The 24,178-nt window shown below is 48.6% G+C and overlaps 1 protein-coding gene across 7 annotated transcripts in view; it reads left to right on the top strand.

The window, feature by feature from the left end:
- ZNF618 (zinc finger protein 618) overlaps window positions 1-21,085 on the top strand; it is a 43,457-nt gene extending 22,372 nt beyond the window's left edge. For 2 of the 7 annotated variants that reach the window (XM_032232577.1, XM_032232580.1), the window contains exons 4-14: window positions 1,681-1,758; window positions 2,733-2,771; window positions 3,593-3,682; window positions 5,219-5,323; window positions 7,471-7,560; window positions 10,340-10,534; window positions 13,948-14,028; window positions 15,511-15,555; window positions 15,935-16,012; window positions 18,113-18,214; window positions 19,354-21,085. In XM_032232577.1, coding sequence (XP_032088468.1) covers window positions 1,681-1,758; window positions 2,733-2,771; window positions 3,593-3,682; window positions 5,219-5,323; window positions 7,471-7,560; window positions 10,340-10,534; window positions 13,948-14,028; window positions 15,511-15,555; window positions 15,935-16,012; window positions 18,113-18,214; window positions 19,354-20,867 — 2,417 coding nt within the window. In that variant the 3' untranslated portion in view covers window positions 20,868-21,085. Of the gene's footprint in view, window positions 1-1,680; window positions 1,759-2,732; window positions 2,772-3,592; window positions 3,683-5,218; window positions 5,324-7,470; window positions 7,561-10,339; window positions 10,535-13,944; window positions 14,029-15,510; window positions 15,556-15,934; window positions 16,013-18,112; window positions 18,215-19,353 lie in introns of all 7 variants that reach the window. The other 5 variants (XM_032232576.1, XM_032232578.1, XM_032232581.1 and 2 more) reach the window with 4 other exon arrangements.
- The last annotated feature ends 3,093 nt before the right edge of the window (window positions 21,086-24,178 follow it).

Genomic DNA, 24,178 nt, shown 5'->3' with positions numbered 1-24,178 from the left:
TCTGTTTTGCTGCTTAGAGCCGAGGTGGCGCAGTGGTTAAATGCAGCACTGCAGGCTACTTCAGCTGACTGCAGTTCAGCAGTTCGGCTGTTCAAATCTCACCGGCTCAAGGTTGACTCAGCCTTCCATCCTTCCGAGGTGGGTAAAATGAGGACCCGGATTGTTGTTGGGGGCAATATGCTGACTGTAAACCGCTTAGAGAGGGCTGAAAGCCCTATGAAGCGGTATATAAGTCTAACTATTGCTATTGCTTGCTTTTCGGCTGCCATTGAAACGGGGAGGGAGGGCATGGTATTTGGGTGAGGGAAATATTCTGTACAGGAGGACTGTTAATTGGGAGTGGTTCTCACCATTCGTTTGTGCATGTGGAAAGGAGGGGAGTTTCCCGCCAAGGCCAACTGTCCGGCATACCAACCTGATGATGATTTTTGAAGATGTCTCCCACCTGACAGTTGTGGAGATATTGGATTGGACTATGGACTGGGGTTACCAAGGGGAGGGGAATGGGTCATGTATTGATATCTAACGCTTTCGTGCGCTTTTGCTCAGATCCAGCTTTGCTTAGCTTCCATTTACTTATAATCACTTATATAATGACTTATGTAATTCTGCAAAATGGAGTTGAGTGGTTTCTTTCTTGGTTATTAAGTGAAGCAGCCTTGACATTAAGCTGGAACTGAGCAAAAGCGCGTGAAAGCATTAGATTGCAGCCTTGACACCAGGACTCCCAAGGTTCATCTCACAGTTACTACTTTTGAGCCAGGTTTTGCCTAATCTGTATTAATACCTTTAGTTCAGTGTTTCTCAACCTTGGCAACTTGAAGATGTCTGGACTTCAACTCCCAGAATTCCCCAGCCAGCATCCGCTGGCTGGGGAATTTTGGGAGTTGAAGTCCGGACATCTTCAAGTTGCCAAGGTTGAGAAACACTGCTTTAGTTTTTCCTGCCTACCTGTAAAACCTCGCTTTTCTCCACATTACATTTCATTTTGTTGGATAGGGCCCCGTTGTTCAATATCTTATTGGATCCTGAGCTTGTCTTCTGGGGTGTTAGCTATTCCTACCAGCTCAGTGTTATCTAAGCGATTTATGAAGACATTGAAGAGTCCTGGGCCTAAGCAGGAACCTTGTAGTACCCCACTGCTTACTTCCCTCCATGTAGATGTAGTAGCATTAAAGAGGACTTGTTGAGTACAGTTTGTCCGCCAGTTACAAGCGATGGAGGTACGGACCCATGCTTGGGTGATCTAAGCTTTGCAAACGTGGTGGGAGGTAGACCCCTGCTCTATCCGCCAAAATTTGCTGCTCTGTGATCTATTCCAGAGGAGGCAGCCATGGCCATCGGGGGGGCTATTGAAGATGGCTTGGGTGAGAGAGGAGCCTCCTCTTGGTGCGTTTTCCTTTGCTACTCCAGTGCAAGCAGATCTGTTCAGATCCACCATAGGCTTGGCCACACTGGTCCCAGCAGCTGCCTTGGCAGATTCTAATTTTAGGCTTTTATGGCATGTCCACAATTGAACCTGGCCAAGGAGATGGTGCTTAATATTACGCATTTCGTCCAAGCTCTGTCCCTTTAAATTCGATTTAGGTTTGATCGATTTGGTAGAGAGAGTTCTGTCTGTCTCTGCTTACAACTGCCTTAATGTTTCGATATGGTCTTTTTTTTCTCTCTCTCTTCCAGGGTCATATGAGTGTGGAATATGTGGAAAGAAATATAAGTACTACAATTGTTTCCAGACCCATGTTCGAGCTCACAGAGGTATTGATCTCTTGTGCCCTACGGAGGAATTCTGGGAGTAGTTAAGAAATGCGGGTGGGAAGAATGGTTTCTGAAATACTATTGGCATTCACAAATTGGGTTTTCCAGGAATTTGGTCCAGTCACATTTGTGCTCGAATGCCACAGTCAATTTGGCATCTTTAGCCAAATCAGAGAAATATGCCCCATATTTTTGGACCTGGTATCGGTTTAGAATACTGAACAAAATTATGGGGGGGTGGAGAGAGAGAGAGAGAAAATGCTGGTCATAGCAGAAAAACCCCACCTAAATTGATTGTGTGGCAGTCTTAAGATGGAATGCGGAAGACGTGAGGCAGCTTTAATTAAATTATCCATACACGGTCTCTTGCACGAGTGCTGAAAAGAACAAGCCACCAGTACGGCTGCGGCTGCTCTCCCTCTTCTGTCAGCCTAAAACCAGGAGTGGCTTAGATGAGGCTGCATCCCCTGTAGGGGATGTATGTAACCCCTCAATGGGTGAGGCCTTCATGCTGCAGGCCCCCCTCCTCTGCACGGCTCTCCTTCCCTCGGCTGTCTGCTTCACTGCGTGAGGTTAAATGCCACTCAGGACAGAAAGACCTCCCCCGATCCCAAATAGTACACTTTAAAATCATTGCACCCGAGGCGCTGCCACCCTTCATGCGCGCAATCTCAGATCAACGACACAGATTTACCTGGCCTCTTTTGGCGTAATTCTACCTTTTTTTTATTTTTGGTTTTGCTTATCATGAAGGGAGGGGATTTGGATGGAACCCTCGGAACTGTACTGACAAGCGAGGGGCTGTGCCTGAGATGAAGATCTTCAGGCTGTTTGGTCCCCATACAGACACGTTTCTTTGGTATCAGATCTGGGAAAGGAGGCCTTATCGACCTCAAGCCCGTCAAGAGAGCCGAGGATGGGAGGGTGCTTATTCCTGGGAATGCGTTCTCAATGCAGTTCTTCTCTCCGCTTAGACACAGAAGCGGCATCAGGTGAAGGAGCTTCTCCGGGGAGTAAGTATCGACACCTTTCTCGAATTGTGTGGAGTGATGCTTTGCGAGCAAAAGGTTCCCCACCCCGGTTCCAGGTTCTGGGAGATGGAGAGGGAAGCCCTCTTTGTGCAAAAGACGCCAGAGAGCTGCTGCCAGTCAAGAGTCCAGAGGGGTGGGCAGGCTGGACCCACAGCTGACCTGAAGCCAATGGGTCAGCTCTGTTGCGAAGAAGCCTGGGGGAGGGGAGGCAGTGGGGGAACACCCCTTCCCCCCCCATCATTTGGCGACCTTGCCTTTTTTTGCCCTTGTGCTCATCTCCCCTTCCACCGCCTGCTCTCTCTGCTTCGTATTTTTTTGCCAAATTGTTTTCCGCCTTGGAAAAAAATACTCTTTAACAAAGGAAGGAAACAACCTCGTTAATAATTGGGATATCATGAAGCCGATGGTCTAGCTTTTCTTACTTTGGATCCTCTGATCCATCTGAATGCTGTTAGGGATGGGTTTCACCCAAGGATTGGGGGAAGGGGTTGTCTCTACCACTCCATTCCCCCCCCACTCCCCAAAGCGTCAAAACAGGAGAAGAAAAATGCTTCTTTCCGTGATTTGGAGCCTGGTTTTCTCTCCCCCAAAATTCCTCGGAGTTCCATCCTTGGCTCGAGATTGGAGCCTTTCAGGGCCTTGGTTGGGGTTGAGGTGTGCTAAGACCGAGAGCAGCCCGGAGGCCGAGAGTGTTGGTGGAAAACCAGGTGGTGCCAGTAGAGGGTCTGTGCATGGGGGCTCCTCGGAGAAGCCCTGGGTTCTCCTTGGAGTTTTTCGAACACTGTGCTCTTTCCTCCCCACAGATAACTTTAGGTACACCTGTGACATTTGTGGGAAGAAGTACAAATACTACAGTTGCTTCCAAGAGCACAGAGATCTGCATGCGGTGGATGGTGAGTGCCGATCGCTTGGCGAGAAGAGGAGGGTCCCCGTTCTTAACAGAATGCTAAGCAGGAGCTGAGCCAGCCCTCGTTCCCGCCCTCCGAAGGAAGCTGTGATAGTTGGGAAATATTGGTGGCTAAGCTCAAGCAGCAGCTTATCAGAACAAGCCAGGATTCCCATGTCACCCTTGTGTTTCCAGAAAACCTTGAATTTAAGCCAAACATGGCTTGAATGTAAGAGTTGCTCAAAGAAGGGAATAGAGCTTCCCATCTCCTCCCAAGGGAATGGAAAGAGGGCAGGCATGCCTGTAGCTCTCGCACCCGTTCTCCGAACCTTTAGTTATTGCTTAGAGTTCTTAGCAATTAGCCCAGGCCTGCATTTTATGGAAAGAAACTGAGGAGGGGAGCTCTTGTGCAGGATTGTTGATTGTGTGATGCAAAAAATCCAAACAAAATCCAAGGGAAACCATTAGAATGTTGTTCTTGTTGTTGGTTGTGGTGTTGTGTGTGCTTACCCAGCTACTTTAGAGGCCTAACACCATACAACTTTTGGCAATAAAGTTTCAGCCGATAGGAACTTCTGGCTAAATGATTCCAACACCTTAGGAAGACTTTGACTGAGGAGCATTTGGGCGAATGCTCAGTGGATGGAGACTGGAGCCATTGCAATCAGGCGGGAATCCCTGTGTTGTTGCAAATTTGAAGGCACCTGTGGGTGTGTGCAGAGATTAACCTACTCATTTGGGAGAAAGAATGCATGTTCGGTTGGTAGGAGAATCCTGGGGCCTCTTGGTATAGGTAGGCTGGTTGTGTTGGTGTGTGTTTTTTTTTTGGAACTGTTGTGACGCTTGCAAAAATGACTGCAGTTTTTTGCAATAAGTTGTCACACTTTAAAAAGAAATACAATTAGTGCAAATTTGATACCTCAAATTGGACACATGCAGCTTATAATTACTCACTTTAATAGGCAGAAAAAAGGAATCAGTAAAAATACGATACATGTGTAAAATCTATGTTGCACTGGTGGGTTCCGGCGGGTCCGGTCCAGTCCAGCCGTACTGGTAGTAGCCAGACGCAGCTGCCACTTTACCGGTACAGTGGCTTGTTAGGCCCACCTGCCCACCCGTGTTGCATGCCTGCTTTTAAACCAACTGGCCAATTGCCCAGCGCGTGGCACCTGCGCGACCTCCGACAAGCAACTGGGTGTCGTGGGGGCGGTAGAGTATGCATGCGTGCGCCTGGCCCTGTGCGCAGCGTATCGGTAGCGACGGGGAGAGGAAGCCACCACTGGTATGTTGGTCTATATAAGTCATGAGCACAATAGAATGTCGTTTCTTTTTGCTTCTCGTCTGTTCAGTGTTTCCTTAAAAAAAAAGTTTTTAAGACGCTTCAAATGGGAGCAAGCTAAGAGGTTGCCTTTATCAAGCGTCTTGCTCTCCTGTTCCCAGTTCTGCCGAAGGTGAGGGTGACCCATGGCAGCGGATGAGAGGGATACAGGCCTTTCCACATTGCCCCCATCAGCTCTCCCCTCCTTCTCTCCCCTTGCAGACCCCTACGACCAAGCAATGATTGCCAAGGAGGAGGTGAAAGAAGAGGAGCCTGAGCCCTTTCAGAAGATTGGTCCAAGTATGATTGACCGAGTTTGCAACTTAAGTAATTAATAGCTTTCAGTGTCTCAGAGCTGAGGTTTCAGGACCAAGCCAGGGATGGGAGGCAGGGAGCTCTCACTAGTCCCAACAGAAAAATCCTCTGCCTGTGCAGGACCCAGGCTTCCTTCCTCTTGGCATGGCTGGTGACAGACAGGAGAATCTTCCTTGGGTGTATCTCTCAGTGGGGTTCGTTTAAGGGGCGCCAATAGCAACTGCTAGGTTTTCCAAGGTATAGCAGGCGGAATAACTCCCGGGAATGCCTGAAAGCTGCTTGGTATCAGGTCTCCTAGTCGGCCCACCTGTCTCACCACTATTGGCACTGACTGGCTGTAGGGCTCTGAACGTCCGTTCAAGAAGAGGGTTTTTTTCCCCCAGCCCTTCCCTGGAAACGTAGGGGGTGAACCTGGACCTTTTGCATGCAAAGCAACAGCTCAAACTCCGACTGTGGCCATTCGTCAGCAGTCAAGCAGCCTGCTTGCAAATAGCCCTCCTAAGTAAAACAGAAAACGAATCTTCCACGTTTGACATAAGAGAGGAAGCAAGTTGATTTGGTTGAATTATAAAAATATTCTTGCTTAATGTTACATACTTTTCATAAGCATCTGGTTAAAACAATCCAATTTGCCCAAAGTATTTAGATGTAAATACTTTATTGCAAAGGGAAGGAATTAAGGGCATGTTGTTTATTTTAATCATTATATTCAGACATACGCGAAACATCCCGCTTGCATTCCTCATGCCTTAATTTAAGGATCCACAAAGAGCTCTTCATTAAAGGGGAAGATATTGTCTAAGTATTGTCCTCTGGGATTAAAAAAAAAGTCAGTTACAATTTTGCAGTGTTCTAATTTGATTGCTCCTGCATGCCTTGTGATGTTACCATTTTTTTCTTCTGGAATAGGGTGAACTCAAAGGGGGAGGGAGCAATATTAAAACTAGAAATTGATCTTGATCTGAGATGATAACGGCCCCGTCGGGGTTTTTTTTTAATTAAAAAGTTTTCGTTAAACAACTTTGGACCCAGAGTAAACTGTCCTGATAGGATCTATGCCATACATGCTAAGATACTCAATTGTACATTGTAGCCACCAACATTTGATCGATATTGTATTTACAAAGAGGAAAAAAAGTAACCTATTTCCATCCATCTTGATTTGCGTTTATCTTGTACATGCTTCCATTTATCATTTCACGCATGATTCTAGTCTCCATTGTATGAATCTTGGCTCATGCCTATTTTGGTCTTTCCCTTTCATATCCCAACCATCGATAAAATTTATCCCGGGTCTTATAATATTCTGATTCATCTTTATTCTTCAATCCCCAAGTCAATTTATCCGTTTCGGCACAGATCAAGATTCTCCTCATTATTTCCCCTTCATGTGGAGTTTCCCTGTTTTTCCAATTCTGGGCAAAGACCATTCTTGCAGTTAAAAAGATCACCCCCTTGTTGCATTTCTTGCATATAATTCCCAAGAGAAATAGTTCCGGTGTGAATTCTATTTCCTCTTCGGTTATCTCTTTATCTCTTTAAAAAAGAGCCGAGGTGGCGCAGTGGTTAGAGTGCAGTACTGCAGGCCACTTCAGCTGACTGTTAGCTGCAGTTCGGCGGTTCAAATCTCACCGGCTCAAGGTTGACTCAGCCTTCCATCCTTCCGAGGTGGGTGAAATGAGGACCCAGACTGTGGGAGCGATATGCTGACTCTGTAAACCGCTTAGAGAGGGCTGAAAGCCCTACAAAGCGGTATATAAGTCTAACTGCTATTGCTATTGCTATCAACCACTTTTGGATATTCTGCCAGTATGTTTTGGCTTTTTGGCATGACCAACACGTATGATAATGATGACTACTCCCTCGTAAGTACTAACGGGAGAGGGAATTAGCCTTGGCTGTCTGCGATGGCTTTGTACAGCTCACTCCCAAATGCTACCTCAGCAAAATGAAGTCTCGCCTTTCTCCAGGAAAGAGAGCTGGGGCAAAACAGACAGTTACCATGAAGGCCCCCTTGGTCAAGGAAGCTGGGGATTCATCTTAGGAGGCCATGTGGGAAAGGCCCACCCTGCTATGCTCTGAATTGCAATCCATGTTTGGGTCAAGGGTTTTTGGGGGAAACCTTTCCTGCTTCCAAAAACTCTTTTCTTGCTTTGTAGAAACGGGGAACTATACCTGCGAATTCTGTGGCAAGCAGTACAAGTACTACACCCCTTACCAGGAACACGTGGCCCTTCACGCACCAATCAGTGAGTATCCAGCTGTGACACGGCAGCCGGGGAGAGCCTGGGATCCAGGATCTTTCAAGGCAGAGTCCAATTGCACAACCAGATTGGCCACCAGGGTCAGACCAGCACTGGCATCTCTTTCTGATAGCTGTACTTTGGGGATAAGCCTCGAGAGGAGGAGATGTTCATATTTCAGTGCAAATATTGAGGCCAGGCTGCCTATAATTGTTAATACTACATGATACCATAAATAAAACCACACCTGTATTTTTGCAGTTTGCACATTTTTGGCAATGAAGATTTTTTTTTCAGCTGGAGCCATCCCCTGCTTATGGCTTAATATAAGATGCTGTAGCTGTTCCTCTCAGTGAATTGAAATATTCAAAAGTGTGGGGGGGGCATCTACTTACTGATTGCAGCCCCCAGCTTCCAAGGACCGGCCCCTTGGTCCCTTTCTCCCCCCTCCACCTGCTCCTAGTAAGGTGGGTGAGCTGACTGTCTCTGTCCTCCATCACCTCTCCGGGAAGGCCACCCTTTGCTCCGTTGCCCTCTGCATCTCCAAAAGCCTGCTATGATTTTCTTTTCAATTGCACCAGTTGAAAGCCCCAGAGGTAGGACAGGAAGGCATCCTCCAGCTCAAGCACCTAGTCCTCATTGCCCCAGGCAGTGCGTAGCCCCATGACAAACAGTCCCCTCCATGCCCCTTTTGGGCCATTGAGGTCGGGAGGCCATCGCCTCATTCCAGTGGAAGCAAATTCCGCGTGTTAATGCTAATTTCCCAATGGGAGACTTTCTTTGGCCTGTCCTGAACTGTTTTGAGAGGGAGAAGGGCATCTTCCCTTTTGTGTCTGCCCCTCAGCAGGTGGGTCTTTTTTCTAGCCTGAACAGCCCCAGCCCTGTAATCTGGGGTTTTTTTGTGGGCAAGCGCTGCTGCATAGCCTTCTTAGGGGAAACTGGTGGTGTCAAATTCAGTGTATCCTTTGGCCTTCTTACGCTGCAGAGAAGATTCCCTGTAGCCTCCTAGAGACGAACGGCATTTAAATATAATAAATAAATAGCCATTTGCCTTGATTGGGGCTGAGTTTATTGTGCCCATAAATTACTCGCCCTAAGCCATTGGGAAGTGGGATCGTGGAGATCAACCACTCCCTGGCCTAGAGGTCTTCATTAGCTTTCGTGTGGTCAACGGCCATGGACATACCTGTTGAATTAGACCTCTTCTTCCTCTTGTCCTTCCTGTTAGGATTGCAGCAAGGGTCCCCCCCGCCCCCCTCCCCAAATTCCTCTAATAGTTGCAATGTCAGTTTGGTGCAAAGCTTTTGCTGGAGCCCTGTTGTTAAGCAGGAAGGGACGCGAGAGGCAGCAGTGACTGGGCTGGCTGCCCACCTCATTCACCTCATTGCTCTTCCACCTGGCAAAGGGTGGACATTCTAGGCAGTGTGCCATAAAGTTTGGGGAAGTGGGGGGGGGGGCATTGTTGCATTGTTTACACTGATATTTCCTGCCCAGTCTGTGGTTTCAAGGAATTAGGGCATCTCTAGTAGCTTTTTTAAAAATAAAGAACAATTACCATCACAAGGCGAATTTGTATTTGTCTTTTATTTGTGGTTTCTTTGGAGGGGAGGGGGGAATCATGATGCAGTGGGTAAGGGTCTGATTAGAATCCAGATCGCATTACAGAGTGGGGGAAGTTTTGTGGGGAAAATTGGGTGAGGCAGTACTGTCCATGTAGCCTAAAGAAATGCAAGATATAAATAACTGAAAATACTAAATAATGTGTTGAAGTGTAGAATGTCACACATTTTATTATTATTTTTATTTTCATCATATGTGTGCGCCTTGATTGGAGCAATAAATGATAGAATAATGAAATGAAAAATGTCCCTGTGCAATTGTCTTCCATGTTAACTCTTAATTAGATGTGGCAGTAACTGAACACTTAATTATAAATGGACACTCCTAAATTATACATCCAGATATTTAACCTTCAGACAAACAGAATTAAAAATTTGGTTCAGGCAAACTGTAGGGAAGGAAGGAAGGAAGGAAGGGAGGGAGGGAGGGAGGGAGGGTAAAGTCAGTTCATGTTTCTGATTGATGGGACCTCAAAGGAGCGAGTTGACACTTAAAGTTGTTTTCTAGATGGAGACCGAGAAGCCTGATTCTTTTAGGATTTCTGTTTGGCTAAAGAAATCTTAATTCTTTGGGGTCAAATGTATATTGATGATGAAAGGATATAGATTTGAATGGGGTGGTTTTGGAGAAAAGCACTTCCTTTCATTCTTACTGTGATTGTCCATCACAGCAAGCCCATGCCTCGAGATAACCTTCTCTTTGTGAGAGAGGCCTTTTGCTGGGTGCCACCATGTTGTGTCCATTTTTATTACAAGCAGGGCCTTTGGGCAGCTGTTTTAGTGTAGTAGGAAAATGTTTCATTTCTTTGCTTTACCAGTTAATTATCACTAAGGCTGGCATGGGAGGTTTTGAGCTGTGGAAGGCGAGAGATGACCCCTCTCCAAAGGGCACTTGCCCCCTTTGCCAGAAGGTCTTGTGGGGGTCAGGCAGGGGCTGTGCAGGTCACAGTAAAGCTGACCGAAATTAAAGAAGCCAGGAATTCAAACCCCCTGTGTCGTACTTGAAAATTTACAGCGGAGCAGGTGGGAGGCTCCAATGGGGTCCAGTTACATAAAGTAGGGGGAGCGTGGACTTCTTGTAGAGAGAGGGGGAAGCACCCTGGCAGAGGCAGGTTCTGGGCACTGACTTCTCTATCCCGGCACTAGTTCTGAGTGTTCATATCCAGAGTACTCTCGATCTCCACTCTTCGTGGCTGTGAAGACCCAGACGAGCCAATCGGGCAAAAAAACACCGACGGCGCCTATAATCCGGTGCTCCACCCTCCTCCACCGCACTCCCTCCGGTATCCCACCGGCGGCGTCCCCGTCACAGACGTTCCGCGCTCCAAATTCTGGATCCCCAGGAAGCAAGGCCACCACAGGTACTGATCATGCTTTCTATCATCCCAATTGATTAAGTCCCACCACCCCCGACTGTCTGGGCGCCCCCAGGCCCCAAAGGGGATGGCACCGGTGGTTCCCGGGGGAGGCGTGACCCTATGGGAGGAGCCCAGAGCCCCCGAGAAGCACCCGAGAGAGCCTGGCTGAAAACATCTTTTAGGAATACGGGCAAAGGATGGAGGAGCAGACTGAAGAAAAAGCATCATTAAATTGAGTGAGGGTGGTAATATTTCATAAGTTTATACAGCTCTGTCTTGAAGTTATTTTGATGTCAACTAAGTATTATTTTTATTGGAAAAAAGAACAGAATACTATTAGATTTCCTTTTAGTTTAGTGTTTTGTACTTTAAAAAAATAAAAAAAAACTAAGGATTTGCTGGCTAAGACGCTAAGCCTGTCGATCAGAAAGTTTGGCAGTTCGAATCCCTAGCGCCGCATAACGGAGTGAGCTCTCGTGAACTTGTCCCAGCTTCTGCCAATGTAGCAATTCGAAAGCACATAAAAAATGCAAGTAGGAAAATAGGAAGCACCTTTGGTGGGAAGGGAACAGCGCTCCGTGTCCCTTTGGTGTTAAGTCATGCCGGCCACATGACCACGGAGACGTCTTCAGACAGCGCTGGCTCTTCGGCTTTGAAAGGGAGATGAGTACCGTCCGCTAATGCGAGGGGAACCTTTACCTTTTAAGGATTTGCTAAACCTTGAATGCCATTTTACAATGTTCAACTGGAGGCATTTATTATGGGATTTTTTTTTCTGTATATAATTTTTTACTGGCCTTTTTGTCTAGCTGTTTAGGAAAGGCACTATGTGCTTGTATTTGGTATTATTTTAAAAGCCGTTTTGACCCTCCTTGTTCCACCGAACCTCTTCCCCACAAACCAATCCAAAATTGGTGGCATGAAGACGCATGAGTGGCATGGTAGATGAAGAAAGAGAGGTGGGGCTTGGTGAGGATGGCTTGATCCTCTCCTCTCTGGATGTTAGTGGGGGGGGGGGGCTTGCCACTTGGGTTGAGGGCTGTGAAAAGCCTTTTCTCTTGTTTAAGTTGCTCCTTCAGCGACAGGGAGGCTTCGTAGCGAGGTGGTGTCTCGGCAGGTTCCCACTGGTGGGCAGAGCAGAGCAAGGCACAGGGAAATCTTTGTGGGTGTGTGGAGAGGCCCCCGTGCCTGTGATTCAAAGCCTTCTCTCTTGCCTGGTAAACCATTGAGATGGAGTGCAGGTCAGCATTTCTGCCAGTTCCTAAGACCGCTCAGCATCTGGACTCTACTTGCTGTTGCTGAGCCTGGCGGCTGGCCGTTTCAAAGTCTCCTGCACTGGGCTGAATCCCAGCGGGCCTTTTGGCGGGCTGACCAGGGGCTCTCTGGAAGCCCCCGCCCTTCTGCAGGGATTGGGGTTGCTTTGGAAGGAGAAGGAAAACCTTGCTTTGGAAAAGCCTAGGGAAGCAGGAGGCTTGGCGGGAGGGTTTTGCCCACATTTCCCTGGGAACGAGAGACAAGGGGCAACATTGGGGGTGGTACAGTGGAGGGGGTGATGCATACAGTAAGAAGTGGAAGTCTTTAAGAAGATGTTGGAAAGCCATTTGTCTGAAACGGTATAAGGTTTCCTGCCTAGGCAAGGGGTTGGACTAGAAGACCTCCAAGGTCCCTTCCAACTCTGCTCTTGTATTGTATTGTGAGCCCCCGAGTATCTCCAAGCACCTGATGCCTTAAATGTGAAGGATCTTTCCTGACTGGAGCAATAAGGAGAGACTTGTGACTGTAGCCTTCGGATGCTGAAATCTTAACCATGGGAGTGAGCCAGAATGTAATCATGCACCCCACAACTTTGGGTATCATTGGGATGTAAGTGAGGGGCCTGTCTCACTTGTCCCTCCGGCCTCACGTCTGTGCCAGAGAAGACGGGGGTGCGTGAGTTGCCTTGGCGTATGGTTGTGAGAACACACTTTTGAGTTTCCTGCTTTGAGTCCTGTAGGGTACTTGCTCTTAAGAACACTCGGTCCTGTGGCAATTCCCTTCGCTTGCTGGATTTCACAATTGCCTTATGAGAAAGTAGCTCCTTTCTGCCTGTCATAAGAGCCACCCCTGATCTGGTCCTTTGAACACACGACTTTAAAACCCTCCAAGAGGCTTTGCTCTCAGTACAGCCCCCTCCCCACCTGTGGCAAGCCGCTATGCGAGGAAAACTCTTGTGCGATGCTGTCACAGCCATACCTGGTCTGCTGGTAGACAGGCAGGTGATTTGGGCTGGTTGAGACACTCAAATTATTTCAAATATTTCTTACACGTCTAGCTGAGTGAAACAATGTCTTCAGAAAGGTGGACTTTGGGTGGGTGAAGGGGACATAACCTCCCTGCTTTTGCGCCTAGACACGATTACGAATTGCATCAAGCTGTGGTCCATCGTTCCTTCCTTAGAATTAACATTTAAACACTTACTTATTGATTTTATTGTTATGCTTTTAATCCGCTCAATCATGAGAAGCGCCTGGATTTATGGCAAACTGAACGAATGGAGACCCAGTACAAAAAGCCGAGGTGGCACAGTGGTTAGGCAGTGCAGCTGACTGTTATCTGCAGTTCTGCAGTTCGATTCTCACCAGCTTAAGGTTGACTCAGCCTTCCATCCTTCCGAGGTGGGTGAAATGAGGACCCGGATTGTTGGGGGCAATATGCTGACTCTGTAAACCGCTTAGAGAGGGCTGAAAGCCCTATGAAGCGGTATATAAGTCTAACTGCTATTGCTATTGCTACTGCTAAAAACGAGAGTATCGGGTCGACTTGAAGGGGGTCAGGATGGAAGGCTCTTATCACTTGGGCTGTGCATTTTCACACGGCACAATTGCACAAGCAGCCCAGTGTTGCTTGTGTGGGCTGTGCCGCTTGTGAAGGTAAAAACAGGGTTAGGGTAATGATGATTGCCATGTTGAAGTGGGGGAAAAACGTAATTTTTTATCTGTTGTTGTTTTTATTTTCAGTACAGTTGGGCATTGTAAAATGATAGGCCTCTGCCGTTTGCCCCTTGAAGTTGGTTCAGGCTACCCAAGGGAGCTTCATCCGGCTGGTTCTCGTGTGTATCATTATGTCTTTAGCAGAATCTTCAGCTGCTGAAGACTCTGATATCATTTCCTAGGCCAGTGTTTCTCAACCTTGGCAACTTGAAGACGTCTGGACTTCAACTCCCAGAATTCCCCAGCCAGCGAATGCTGGCTGGGGAATTCTGGGAGTTGAAGTCCAGACGTCTTCAAGTTGCCAAGGTTGAGAAACACTGGCCTAGGCTGTTGAAGCAGCCCGAGAGAGAAACCCCTCTGCTTCTCCTGCTCCCCACCTGATGGGCCTGCTTGGGATCAACGCTCACCAGCCCCTTCCTCTCTTTCCTTTCTTCTCTCACCCAGTAGAAAGCGCTTTCAGCCGAAGAGTGGAAAGCAAACTGCAAAACAACTTCGAAGAAACTAACAGCAGCTCACAGAACTCCAGTGGTGAGTACCTGCGCTTCCCTGGACACCACCGGGCAATGTTGCAATTGTCCCCTTCCTCCCCGCAGGATGAACAAAAGAGCTAAAATCTGGGTCTGGACTTAAAGGGGGCCCCAGGGCAACAGGTGAGGGACACGCCTGGTTCCTGGTCACCGATGTCGTTGTCCGGGACTTTCTCTCTTTTTCGATCTGGCCAACTGCTGGCTCGGTGGATTTATTAAAGTTGGAGGCTCTGAACAGCTCACAGTATAATCAAGTAGATTTCAATAAAGGGCGAATGGACACTGCTAGAAATGACACGGGGGAGAGGAAGGGGACATTCAGACACTCCTTTCCAGAACGCAGATTCAAAGGGGGACGTCTTGAAGTCCTCTGCATTAGAAGCCTCTTCAAATGCAGAATAGTCTCTTGGCTGGGCTACAGGAGATCTTCGGGCATGGGGGAGACGTCTCAGCAGTTTCATTGTTGCCCTCCACAGTAGTAATGATGCTGCCCATAGCATTAAGCAGGAGACAGCAGCTTGCATGGCTCGGTAAGGAGGCTGTGTTTCTTCACAGTGAATGTGTGACACAGTTGTGCAATTTGCTGGCCCGAGAGGTGTGGTGTGCCCGTTGGCTTAGGGCCTTTTGTACGTATCTGTCAAAGATTCTTGGCAGAGTTATCTGGAAAAAAAAAAGCCGCTCAGGGTCATCTGAGGCATGAAATAATCCTGCATTTGATAAATACCGTATTTTTCAGAGTATAAGACGCACCAAGGTTTTGAAGAGGCAAATTAAAAAAAAAGTTTTTCCCACTCTGCAGACCTCCCAAAAATGGCCCGTTTATAAGAGCCGAGGTGGCGCAGTGGTTAAATGCAGCACTGCAGGCTACTTCAGCTGACTGCAGTTTTGCAGTTCGGCTGTTCAAATCTCACTGGCTCAGGGTTGACTCAGCCTTCCATCCTTCCGAGGTGGGTACAATGAGGACCCGGATTGTTGTTGGGGGCAATATGCTGACTCTGTAAACCACTTAGAGAGGGCTGAAAGCCCTATGAAGCGGTATATAAGTCTAACTGCTATTGCTATTGCTATTCCCCCCCCCCACAAAAAAAGGGGCGTGATAGCCTTTAGGAGGCTTGCAGAGTGCTCCTGGGGGTTTGGGGGGGGGAAACGAGCAAAAAACAGGCCATTTTTTGCTCATTTTTGCCCTCCCCAGCCCCCAGGAGCACTCTGCATGGTGAAGGGGGAGGGGCTTCAGGAGGCAAAAAAAAAGGCTGTATTCGGTGTATAAGACGCACCCAGATTTTCAGCCTCTTTTTTCAGGGAAAAAGGTGCGTCTTATACTCTGAAAAATATGGTCGGTAAGATAAAACCAGTCACTTCCTAAAGTGTACCGTTCTTGGTGGTTTGGGGGGGGGGGGTTATTGCTCTTAGGTCCCCAGCGTAGTGCTTGGCATTCCTCATGGGAGGGAACTCTTCAATGTCTGCCTCTCTTTCTTTTTTGCAGAAACAGCCAGTCCTCTGGTTTCAAATCCTTTGCCGCTTTTGCAAAGTAAGTGTGATGGACATCTACACAGCCGTGTCTGGTGTGTGTGTGTGTGTGTGTGTGTGTGTGTGTGTGTGTGCGCACCCAGCTCTTAAATTATCCCCTCCCCGCCCAATACAGATCTTTAATTACTATTACTTCCAGTCCTGATTTGCACCCGTTATCCTGGGTATAGCTGGTTGCTCTTCCGTTCACCAGAGCCGAGTCCTCTAAATCAGTGTTTCTCAACCTTGGCAACTTGAAGATGTCTGGACTTCAACTCCCAGAATTCCCCAGCCAGCGAATGCTGGCTGGGGAATTCTGGGAGTTGAAGTCCGGACATCTTCAAGTTGCCAAGGTTGAGAAACACTGCTCTAAATGCTCTTTCTTGACCTCCCTCTTCTAGAGCCGTACACCTGTGGGGCCTGTGGCATCCAGTTCCAGTTTTACAACAATCTCCTTGAGCACATGCAGTCTCATGCAGGTAAGTCTCTTGGTTGCGCCAAACGCCCCCCAGCCCCCAAATGCACAGGGAACCTGCAGTTTGGTGGCATAGTTTGAAGTTTATTAGAATTTGTATGCCGCCCACTCCCAGGGGACTCTGGGCGGCTCACAACAGACAAGAAACATTTCAATTTAAAAATAGAAATAAAAATAAAAAATACAGTATTAAAATTCACATCACCCATTCCATCTAAGTGGGGCTGGATATTAATCAACAGCCCCAGGCCTGCTGGAACAGCCAGGTCTTGACGGCTTTACGGAAGGCCGGGAGAGTGGGTAGGGTCCGGATCTCTGGAGGTAGATCGTTCCACAGGGCCGGTGCAGCAACAGAGAAGGCCCTCCCCCGGGGAGCCGCCAGCCAGCATTGTCCGGTTGACGGCACCCGGAGGAGGCCCAACCTGCGCGATCTTGTAGGTCGTTGGGAGGTAAGTGGCAGGAGGCGGTCTCTCAGGTAGCCAAGTCCTAAACCATGAAGGGCTTTAAAAGTAACGACTAGCACCTTGAAGCGTGTCCGGAGACCAATGTTGGTCTCTCTCTTCTCTGGAAAATGTGTGTTTCCTTTTTCTGTAACCAAGGGCGATACCCAAATCCTCTCATTCAGCAGCATGGATGTTGCTACCTGACATAACCTGTCAGAAGCTCCAACCTTTGATGGATGGGCTTGGTTTGAGATTTGGTAAAAGAAATTTTTTTTGGGGGGGGGAATGGGCAAGCAAATACAGGTGTTTTGTTGGGAGGGAAGATCTGGACGGAATGGTTACTAACTGGCAGAAACTCCTCTTGGGAAAAGTGCTGCCTCAAAGACGGGGCGAGCCTCGGAAATGTCAGGATGCCATCATATTAGGGGGTGGGTGGGAATTGAAACTTGCAGTTGCCCCCGTGGTTGCACTTTCCCCCCTTTGACTTCAAGCAAGTATAGCAAAGTATGGATTTAAATATTGCCACGAGTGGGATAGCACACGCCAGTCTGTCTACATTGGGCGTGTTCAAAGTTGGGAACTTTTAAGACTTGTGGACTTCAACTCCCAGAATTCCCCAGCATGGGGAATTCTTGGGAGTTGAAGTCCACAAGTCTTAAAAAGTTCCCAAGTTTGGACACCCCTGGTCTACATCTTTTGGGGGGGGGGAATTGTAGAGGAGAGCCCAAGGTTTTCTTTGGGAACCAAAAGATCACGTTGGGGAACAATGATTTATTATTTATTTATTTATTAAATCGATTTATAGGCTGCCCAATCCCGGAGGACTCTGGGCGGCTTACATCGAAAGAAAGAAGAATAATAAAAAATGACAATAAAAACATGTTAAAAATAATACATATACATTCGTTACGATCGGGGCTGGACCTCAACAATGAGGTCAACAGCCCCAGGCCTGCTGGAATAGCCAGGTTTTCACAGCTTTTCTGAAGGCCATGAGAGTGGGCGAGGTCCGGATTTCTGGGGGTAGCTCGTTCCAGTGATGAGCAAACCAGGGTGGGAGGGCAGACTTTAGCAAGGCTACTTCCAAAGCAAGCAAATTGGGGTCACCAAGATAGCTTTACCTGCTCTTTTCCTGGGTGGCCCTAAAGTAAAACTGCAATCTCTGTTGTGATTCTGGAGGGTGCGGTCCCTTCAATGCGTCTGAATCTCTCAGGATAATTGTGTGGGTTTTTTCACCAGCAAGACACTATGTGCTTCAAGTATGTCTTTAGTGTGGAAAACTCACATTTCAGGGAAAGTCAGCCAAAACAATAAGCCTGTCATTGCTGGAATAGGTGGCACGTGGTAGTGCAGGCCTCTGTTACAGATGTTTGCCACGAGCTCATTTCCATTCTTTTCAAGGGAGCATGGGCAAGTCTGCCTCCGCGTGGCCATCTCTGCCCTCGGTCAAGGCAATCGGAAGGGCTTGTGGTCAAAGGCAGCCTCAGGCCTCGCGTGGTGGAAGCTGCCCAGGGAAGCCGAGGGCATCAGCTTCTGCTGGGTTTCGTGACTCGGGGAGGTATTTTCGGTTGTGCGACTTGGGAAGCCTGCGCTGAGCCGCTTCTCCCCGAGGCAGAGCGAGTGCAGTCACTTCCTGTCCTCTGTCCCTCTTTGTCCTTCAGCTGACAATGAAAACAACATTGCCTCAAACCAGCCCAGGTCACCTCCAGCGGTGGGGGAAGAGAAGTGGAAGCCTCAGCCGCAGAGGAACAACTCCAACAATAGTAGGTGTACTATGGGACAAAGAGTCGAGGAGGAGGAGGAGGAAATGGGCCAGCTGGTTTCTGCGGTGCCCTCCCTCCCGAGTTGCATCATGCTGAAACCCAAGGAATCCGGATGGGCTCCCAGCATCCCTTCTTCTCCGTGTAGGCCAGCATGCAGAGGATAACAGCATGGCCCCCGTCCCCATTTCCCTCTGAAAGTCTAAAGCAAGGGGTGTCCAAACTCGGGAACTTTAAGACTTGTGGACTTCAACTGATAAAGAACCCCAGTTAAGGCTTTTAATAGGGATGGGGGTTTATTGGAAAAACAATTACATCCTCTCCCATGGAATATTTCCTTTTTCTTCATGCCAGAGGCAATGGAGGTATTTTTGCTAGTCACAAGGGCATGTCACTTCTTCTTTTTTAAATATATATATATATATATATATATATATATATATGTATGTATGTATGTATGTATGTATGTATGTATGTATGTATGTATGTATGTATATTTCTTAGCTTTTATTAACTACCGCAGTGGTTCCCAAACTTGGCAACTTTAAGACTTGTGGACTTCAACTCCCAGAGTTCTCCAGCCAGAAGAGCTAGCTGGAGAATTCTGGGAGTTGAAGACCACAAGTCTTAAAGTTGCCAAGTTTGGGAACCACTGAACTACCGTATGATGCACCTTTTTTCCCTCGAAAAAGAGGGTAAAAATCTGGGTGCATCTTATACACTGAATACAGCAATTTTGGCTTCCTGAAGCCCTGCCCCCTTTGCAGAAATGGCCATGCATAGCCTTTAGGAGACTTGCAGAGTGCTCCTGGGGGCTGAGGAGGGCAAAAACGAGTAAAAAATGGGCTGTTTTTACACACCCCCCAGCCCCCAGGAGAACTCTATAAGCCTCCTAAAGGCTATGCATGGTCTTTTTTTAAAAAAAAACAACAACACGGGGCCATTTTCAGGAAAAACGGGACTTTTTGGGAGGTCTGCAGAGTGCCAAAACTTTTTTTTTTAAATTTGTCTCTTCAAAATCTTGGTGTGTCTTATATTCTGGTGCATCTTATACTCTGAAAAATACGGTAATAATTGCAACTGATTTGCAATCCACAAACCTCACTGCCCTTTGCAAACCTTTCTGTCTTCCTTGTCTGCAGCATCAGCTGGCAGCTCCCTCCTGAACAGCCCGATCCCGGAGAAGGAGCGGCAGAACATAGCAGAGCGGCTGCTGAGGGTGATGTGCGCTGACCTGGGGACGCTGAGTGTGGTGAGCGGCAAAGAGTTTGTTAAACTGGCGCAGTGTCTTGTTGACAACGGTGCTCGCTACGGCGCTTTCTCCGTTACGGAGATCCTTGGCAACTTCAACACGCTGGCCCTCAAACACTTGCCCCGGATGTACAACCAGGTGAAGGTGAAGGTCACCTGCGCTCTTGGAAGCAATGCCTGCTTGGGCATCGGTGTCACCTGCCACTCGCAGAGCGTTGGCCCCGATTCCTGCTACATCCTGACGGCCTACCAGGTGGAAGGCAGCTGCATCAAGAGTTACGTCCTGGGGATCAAAGGGGTGGACATTCGCGACAGCGGGGATTTGGTCCACCACTGGGTGCAAAACGTGCTCTCCGAGTTCGTTATGTCCGAGATCCGGACCGTGTATGTCACGGACTGCAAAGTGAACTCCTCCGCGTTCTCCAAGGCGGGCATGTGCTTGCGCTGCTCTGCGTGTGCCTTGACCTCCGTAGTGCAGAGCGTGCTTAACAAGCGCACCCTCCAAGCACGCAACATGCACGAGGTCATTGAGCTGCTGAATGTCTGCGAGGACCTGGCGGGATCCGCAGGGATCTCCAAGGAGACCTTTGGCTCCCTGGAGGAGACCTCCCCTCCCCCCTGCTGGAACTCCATCACGGACTCTCTGCTGCTGGTCCACGAACGCTACGAGCAGATCTGTGAGTTTTACAGCCGGGCCAAGAAGCTAAACCTCATCCAGAACCTCAACAAGCACCTGCTGAGCAACTTAGCCGCCATCCTGGCTCCGGTGAAACAAGCCGTCATCGAACTGAGCAACGAGAGCCGGCCCACCTTGCAGCTGGTGCTGCCAACCTACGTGAAACTGGAGAAACTCTTCACCTCAAAGGCCAACGACGCGGGCATTGTCAGCAAGCTGTGCCACCTTTTCCTGGAAGCCCTGAAGGAGAACTTCAAGGTGCATTCAGCTCACAAGGTAGCTATGATCCTGGACCCTCAACAGAAACTGCGCCCGGTGCCCCCTTACCAGCACGAGGAGATCATCGGCAAGGTGTGTGAGCTGATCCACGAGGTGAAGGAATCTTGGGCCGAGGAGCCCGATTTTGAGCCCGCCTCCAAAAAATCCCGGACTTCCAGCGAGAGTTCTCCGACTCGGGAGGAAGACCGCTCGGGCAAAAGCGAGGTCTATGATTACTTGCAAGAGCCCCTTTTTCAGGCGGCCCCGGACCTCTTCCAGTACTGGTCCTGTGTGACGCAGAAGCACACCAAGCTGGCCAGGCTGGCCTTCTGGCTCCTGGCAGTGCCCGCTGTGGGGGCCAGGAGCAACTGCGTCAACATGTGTGAACAAGCCCTCCTGATTAAGAGGCGCCGACTGCTGAGCCCCGAGGATATGAACAAACTCATGTTCTTGAAGTCCAACATGCTTTAAAACAAGGTGTTGGGGGGGGGGGTTGTGGGAGGGGGCACACGCCCTTCCAGAACACTGTTCCAAATCCAGAATCCACTGTGGACCTCATTCGGAACGCCCTGGGAAATTTTAAAAAAAAAGTGCTTTTGATACACATATTGATACCTCTAAGATCAGTGTTTCTCAACCTTGGCCAACTTGAAGATGTCCGGACTTCAACTCCTAGAATTCCCCAGCCAGCATTCGCTGGCTGGGGAATTCTAGGAGTTGAAGTCCGGACATCTTCAAGTTGGCCAAGGTTGAGAAACACTGCTCTAGATTGATATGTATATAAAAAGCTCGGTGGAAGGGAACGCGGGTGAAAAGCACACCTATTGCCAGAAATACACTCCTTCCTCTAGGTTTCCGTGTGAACTTGATAAAACCTCACGTTTTCAAGGGGGCAGGCCAGTTAGCCCGGGGTCTTTTAGGCAGCTGAGTTTCTAAATTAACTTGAATGGTTGTTTTCATGGTTACTCTTCTTCAGAAATAACCCACCCACTCGCCCAGCCCACCAGCCAACCTTGTGTTTTCCTTCCCCTCTGATGCCAGGCTTACAGGGAGCCTTGCCAATTATTTGGCCACACTGGAGGGCTCCTCTTACGAGCCGCGCGTCCCCACGGGGGGCATTTAAGATTTCCTCTTGGCGACATAAAACATGTTTGCAGGCAGCTCTCTTTCAGAAATCTCCCGGTCAGGAAGGGAGACTTGGAGGGAATTAAAAAGAAAAAAAAAATTACCTGAATTTGATACCAGTGACTACTTTTAAGGTGGGGAAAAAAGGGTGTGTGTGTGATTAAAACCTGAAAGAATATTTTGCAGAAAACAGTACATAATCCTGTTAAAAGTCCCTGCTAGCCGCTCTGTCTAAACTGGGTGGTCTTTGCGTTTCGGTCTGTTGGTTTGGGGAGGCCTTTTGTGTCCCCCTAGAAATGCCGGCCATAAAAACATCGGTAGGAATCCCTGCTCCACACCTGTCCGCCTCCCAGCCTCCAGAGACCTTTTGCTCTGCAAGAACGATTTTTTTTTTATACGCGTGTCCACTTTTCAGAGCAATAGTTGACTCAAGACAAGTTGTCCTTTGAGCACCGCATTTCTGGCTCCGCTCTTGCTGGCGAGGAGGCAGAAGGTAAGCGCAGAGTGGAGGTGCTGGGATTCTGATGACACACCTGTTCTGGGGCCTGGGTTGCACCTGGTGGTGGTGGTGATGTTTTATTTACAATACAATACAAGAGCAGAGTTGGAAGGGACCTTGGAGGTCTTCTAGTCCAACCCCTTGCCTAGGCAGGAAACCCTATACCGTTTCAGACAGACGGCTATCCAACATCTTCTTAAAGTTGGGGAATTCACAAGTTCTGGAGGCAAGTTATCCCATTGGTTAATTGTTCTAAGTGTCAGGAAATTCCTCCTCAGTTCTAAGTTGCTTCTGTCCTTGATTAGTTTCCACCCATTGCTGCTTGTCCTACCCTCAGGTGCCTTGGAGAATAGCTTGACTCCCTCTTCTTTGGGGCAACCCCTGAGATACTGGAAGACTGCTATCCTGTCTCCCCTAGTCCTTCTTTTCATTAAACTAGACCTACCCAATTTCTGCAAACGGTTCTTCATGTGTTTTAGCCTCCAGTCCCCTAATCATCTTTGCTGCTCTTCTCTGCACTCTTTCTAAAGTCTCCACATCTTTTCTACATCGTGTCCTCCAAAACTTAATGCAGTTTTAGGCAGACCCCAAGCTGCAGCATCGGCCAGTTGGCGGCTACTGGAGGCAGGGTGCCGTTTTCTCACCTGGTGGTTTTTTCCTTCTTCAAAGTATTGTTGGCCAGAGGAATGGAAGGGATTTCCCAGTCTTGCCTGCTGCCCGCAAAGGTGCTCCTCATCCTGCCAGCAGCAGAAGGGATGATGCTCCTTGTGGGGTGGGGCACACACCGCCTGGCCCTCGGTTGAGCCATCCCGGCGTGGCCTAGAAGAGACCTGCCCCATTTCTCTTCCCTTTCATGCCTGCTCTCCTCCTCCTGTCAGCTGGTTGTTGGAGACCCCTGAATGGGGCTTAGACTGCGAGGCTGCCCGTATTCCAGCCCTGCTCCCCCCACTGCATTTGCTGCCCCCCATTCAACACTAAGGGGAGGGGGATGGTGTGGGTCATTTCCCTCTGAGGGCAGTTTGGGGGCTGCCCCTTTCCACGTTGCACATCTAAGCTTTAAAGTCTGCATAGACCAGGCAGAGTCTCCAGCAGGAGGCCATTGTGATCTTTGGTGAGATTTAGATGATTTGTAACTCTTACTAAGCTGTGTTCGTAACGCAGATACCTGGACTGGGCCTCTCGTGGGAGGGTTTTTGAATGCCTTTCTCCTGCTGGTCTCTTCTTCATGTTCCTTCCCTTTCCTCCCCTGCACACTGGGGTTCCTGTGAGCATAGGCTAACTCTTTGAAAGCTATTAAATTGAAGCAGAAATCTTAATCTCCCAAGAACAATTGTTCACACTTTTAAATCTGCCTTAGGTAGGCTTTCTCATACACCTGGGGATTACAAACTTTCATACTCAAGAAATGGACATCTAGCACAATAAATACGAAGATAAGAGGAATACCATCCTGAATTTTTGGAATTATTTTAAAATTCCTAAATTCTGACTTTGTTTTTATTTATGGTTTTATTTTTTGGGCAAGAGAATGAAAGGCATGACAGTTGCTCACAAGTATCACTGTGTTTGGGGGTGGACAGGCATGGCCTCCTCCATCGTGAATCCTGAGACTCCAGGGATGTGATGGGAGAGAACTTGGGGAGCGGGGAGCCGTCAGATGTACAAGGAAGCCCCCTAAGGGTAACTCTCAAGCTAATTAGGTTTTTGTGCTAGAACGGCAACGGAGGGGATGCAACAACTTCACAAGCAACAGGAATGTCAAGGTAGGAGAATATCCGGGCAGATTTTTTGTGCATACTGAGGAAGAAGCTGGGAGAAAGCCAGAATCTGGGGCAATGGTGTGGGAAACTGTTAAGGTTGTAGAGAAATTAGCTCCGCTTTTGCCGTTGGTTTGGGAATGGGGGTGGGGAGTCGTTTCGGTCCCATTGCCAGCGTCTCTAACGAGGAAGCCTGGGGGCCGCCTCCTAAGGGGTGGCCCCACTTTCAGCAGTCATGGTTGCGGTCTGAAGCGGAGGAGCTGAATGCCCAGAGAAGTGGGCTCGCTCGCAGCCACCAAAAGGGTCTCTCTGTAGGGCCGGCCGGCCACATCTACGTCTCTTGTGCTGTGGTTTTAGGCTCCTGTGCCCCACATGCCACTGCCAAGAGGAAGGCTGCCTCA

The sequence above is a fragment of the Thamnophis elegans genome, chromosome 16 (assembly GCF_009769535.1).
Source record: "Thamnophis elegans isolate rThaEle1 chromosome 16, rThaEle1.pri, whole genome shotgun sequence".
In the NCBI taxonomy this organism is placed as follows: domain Eukaryota; kingdom Metazoa; phylum Chordata; class Lepidosauria; order Squamata; family Colubridae; genus Thamnophis; species Thamnophis elegans.
The sequence above is the reverse complement of the archived record's forward strand: the minus strand, read 5'-3'. Positions and strand labels throughout refer to the sequence as shown.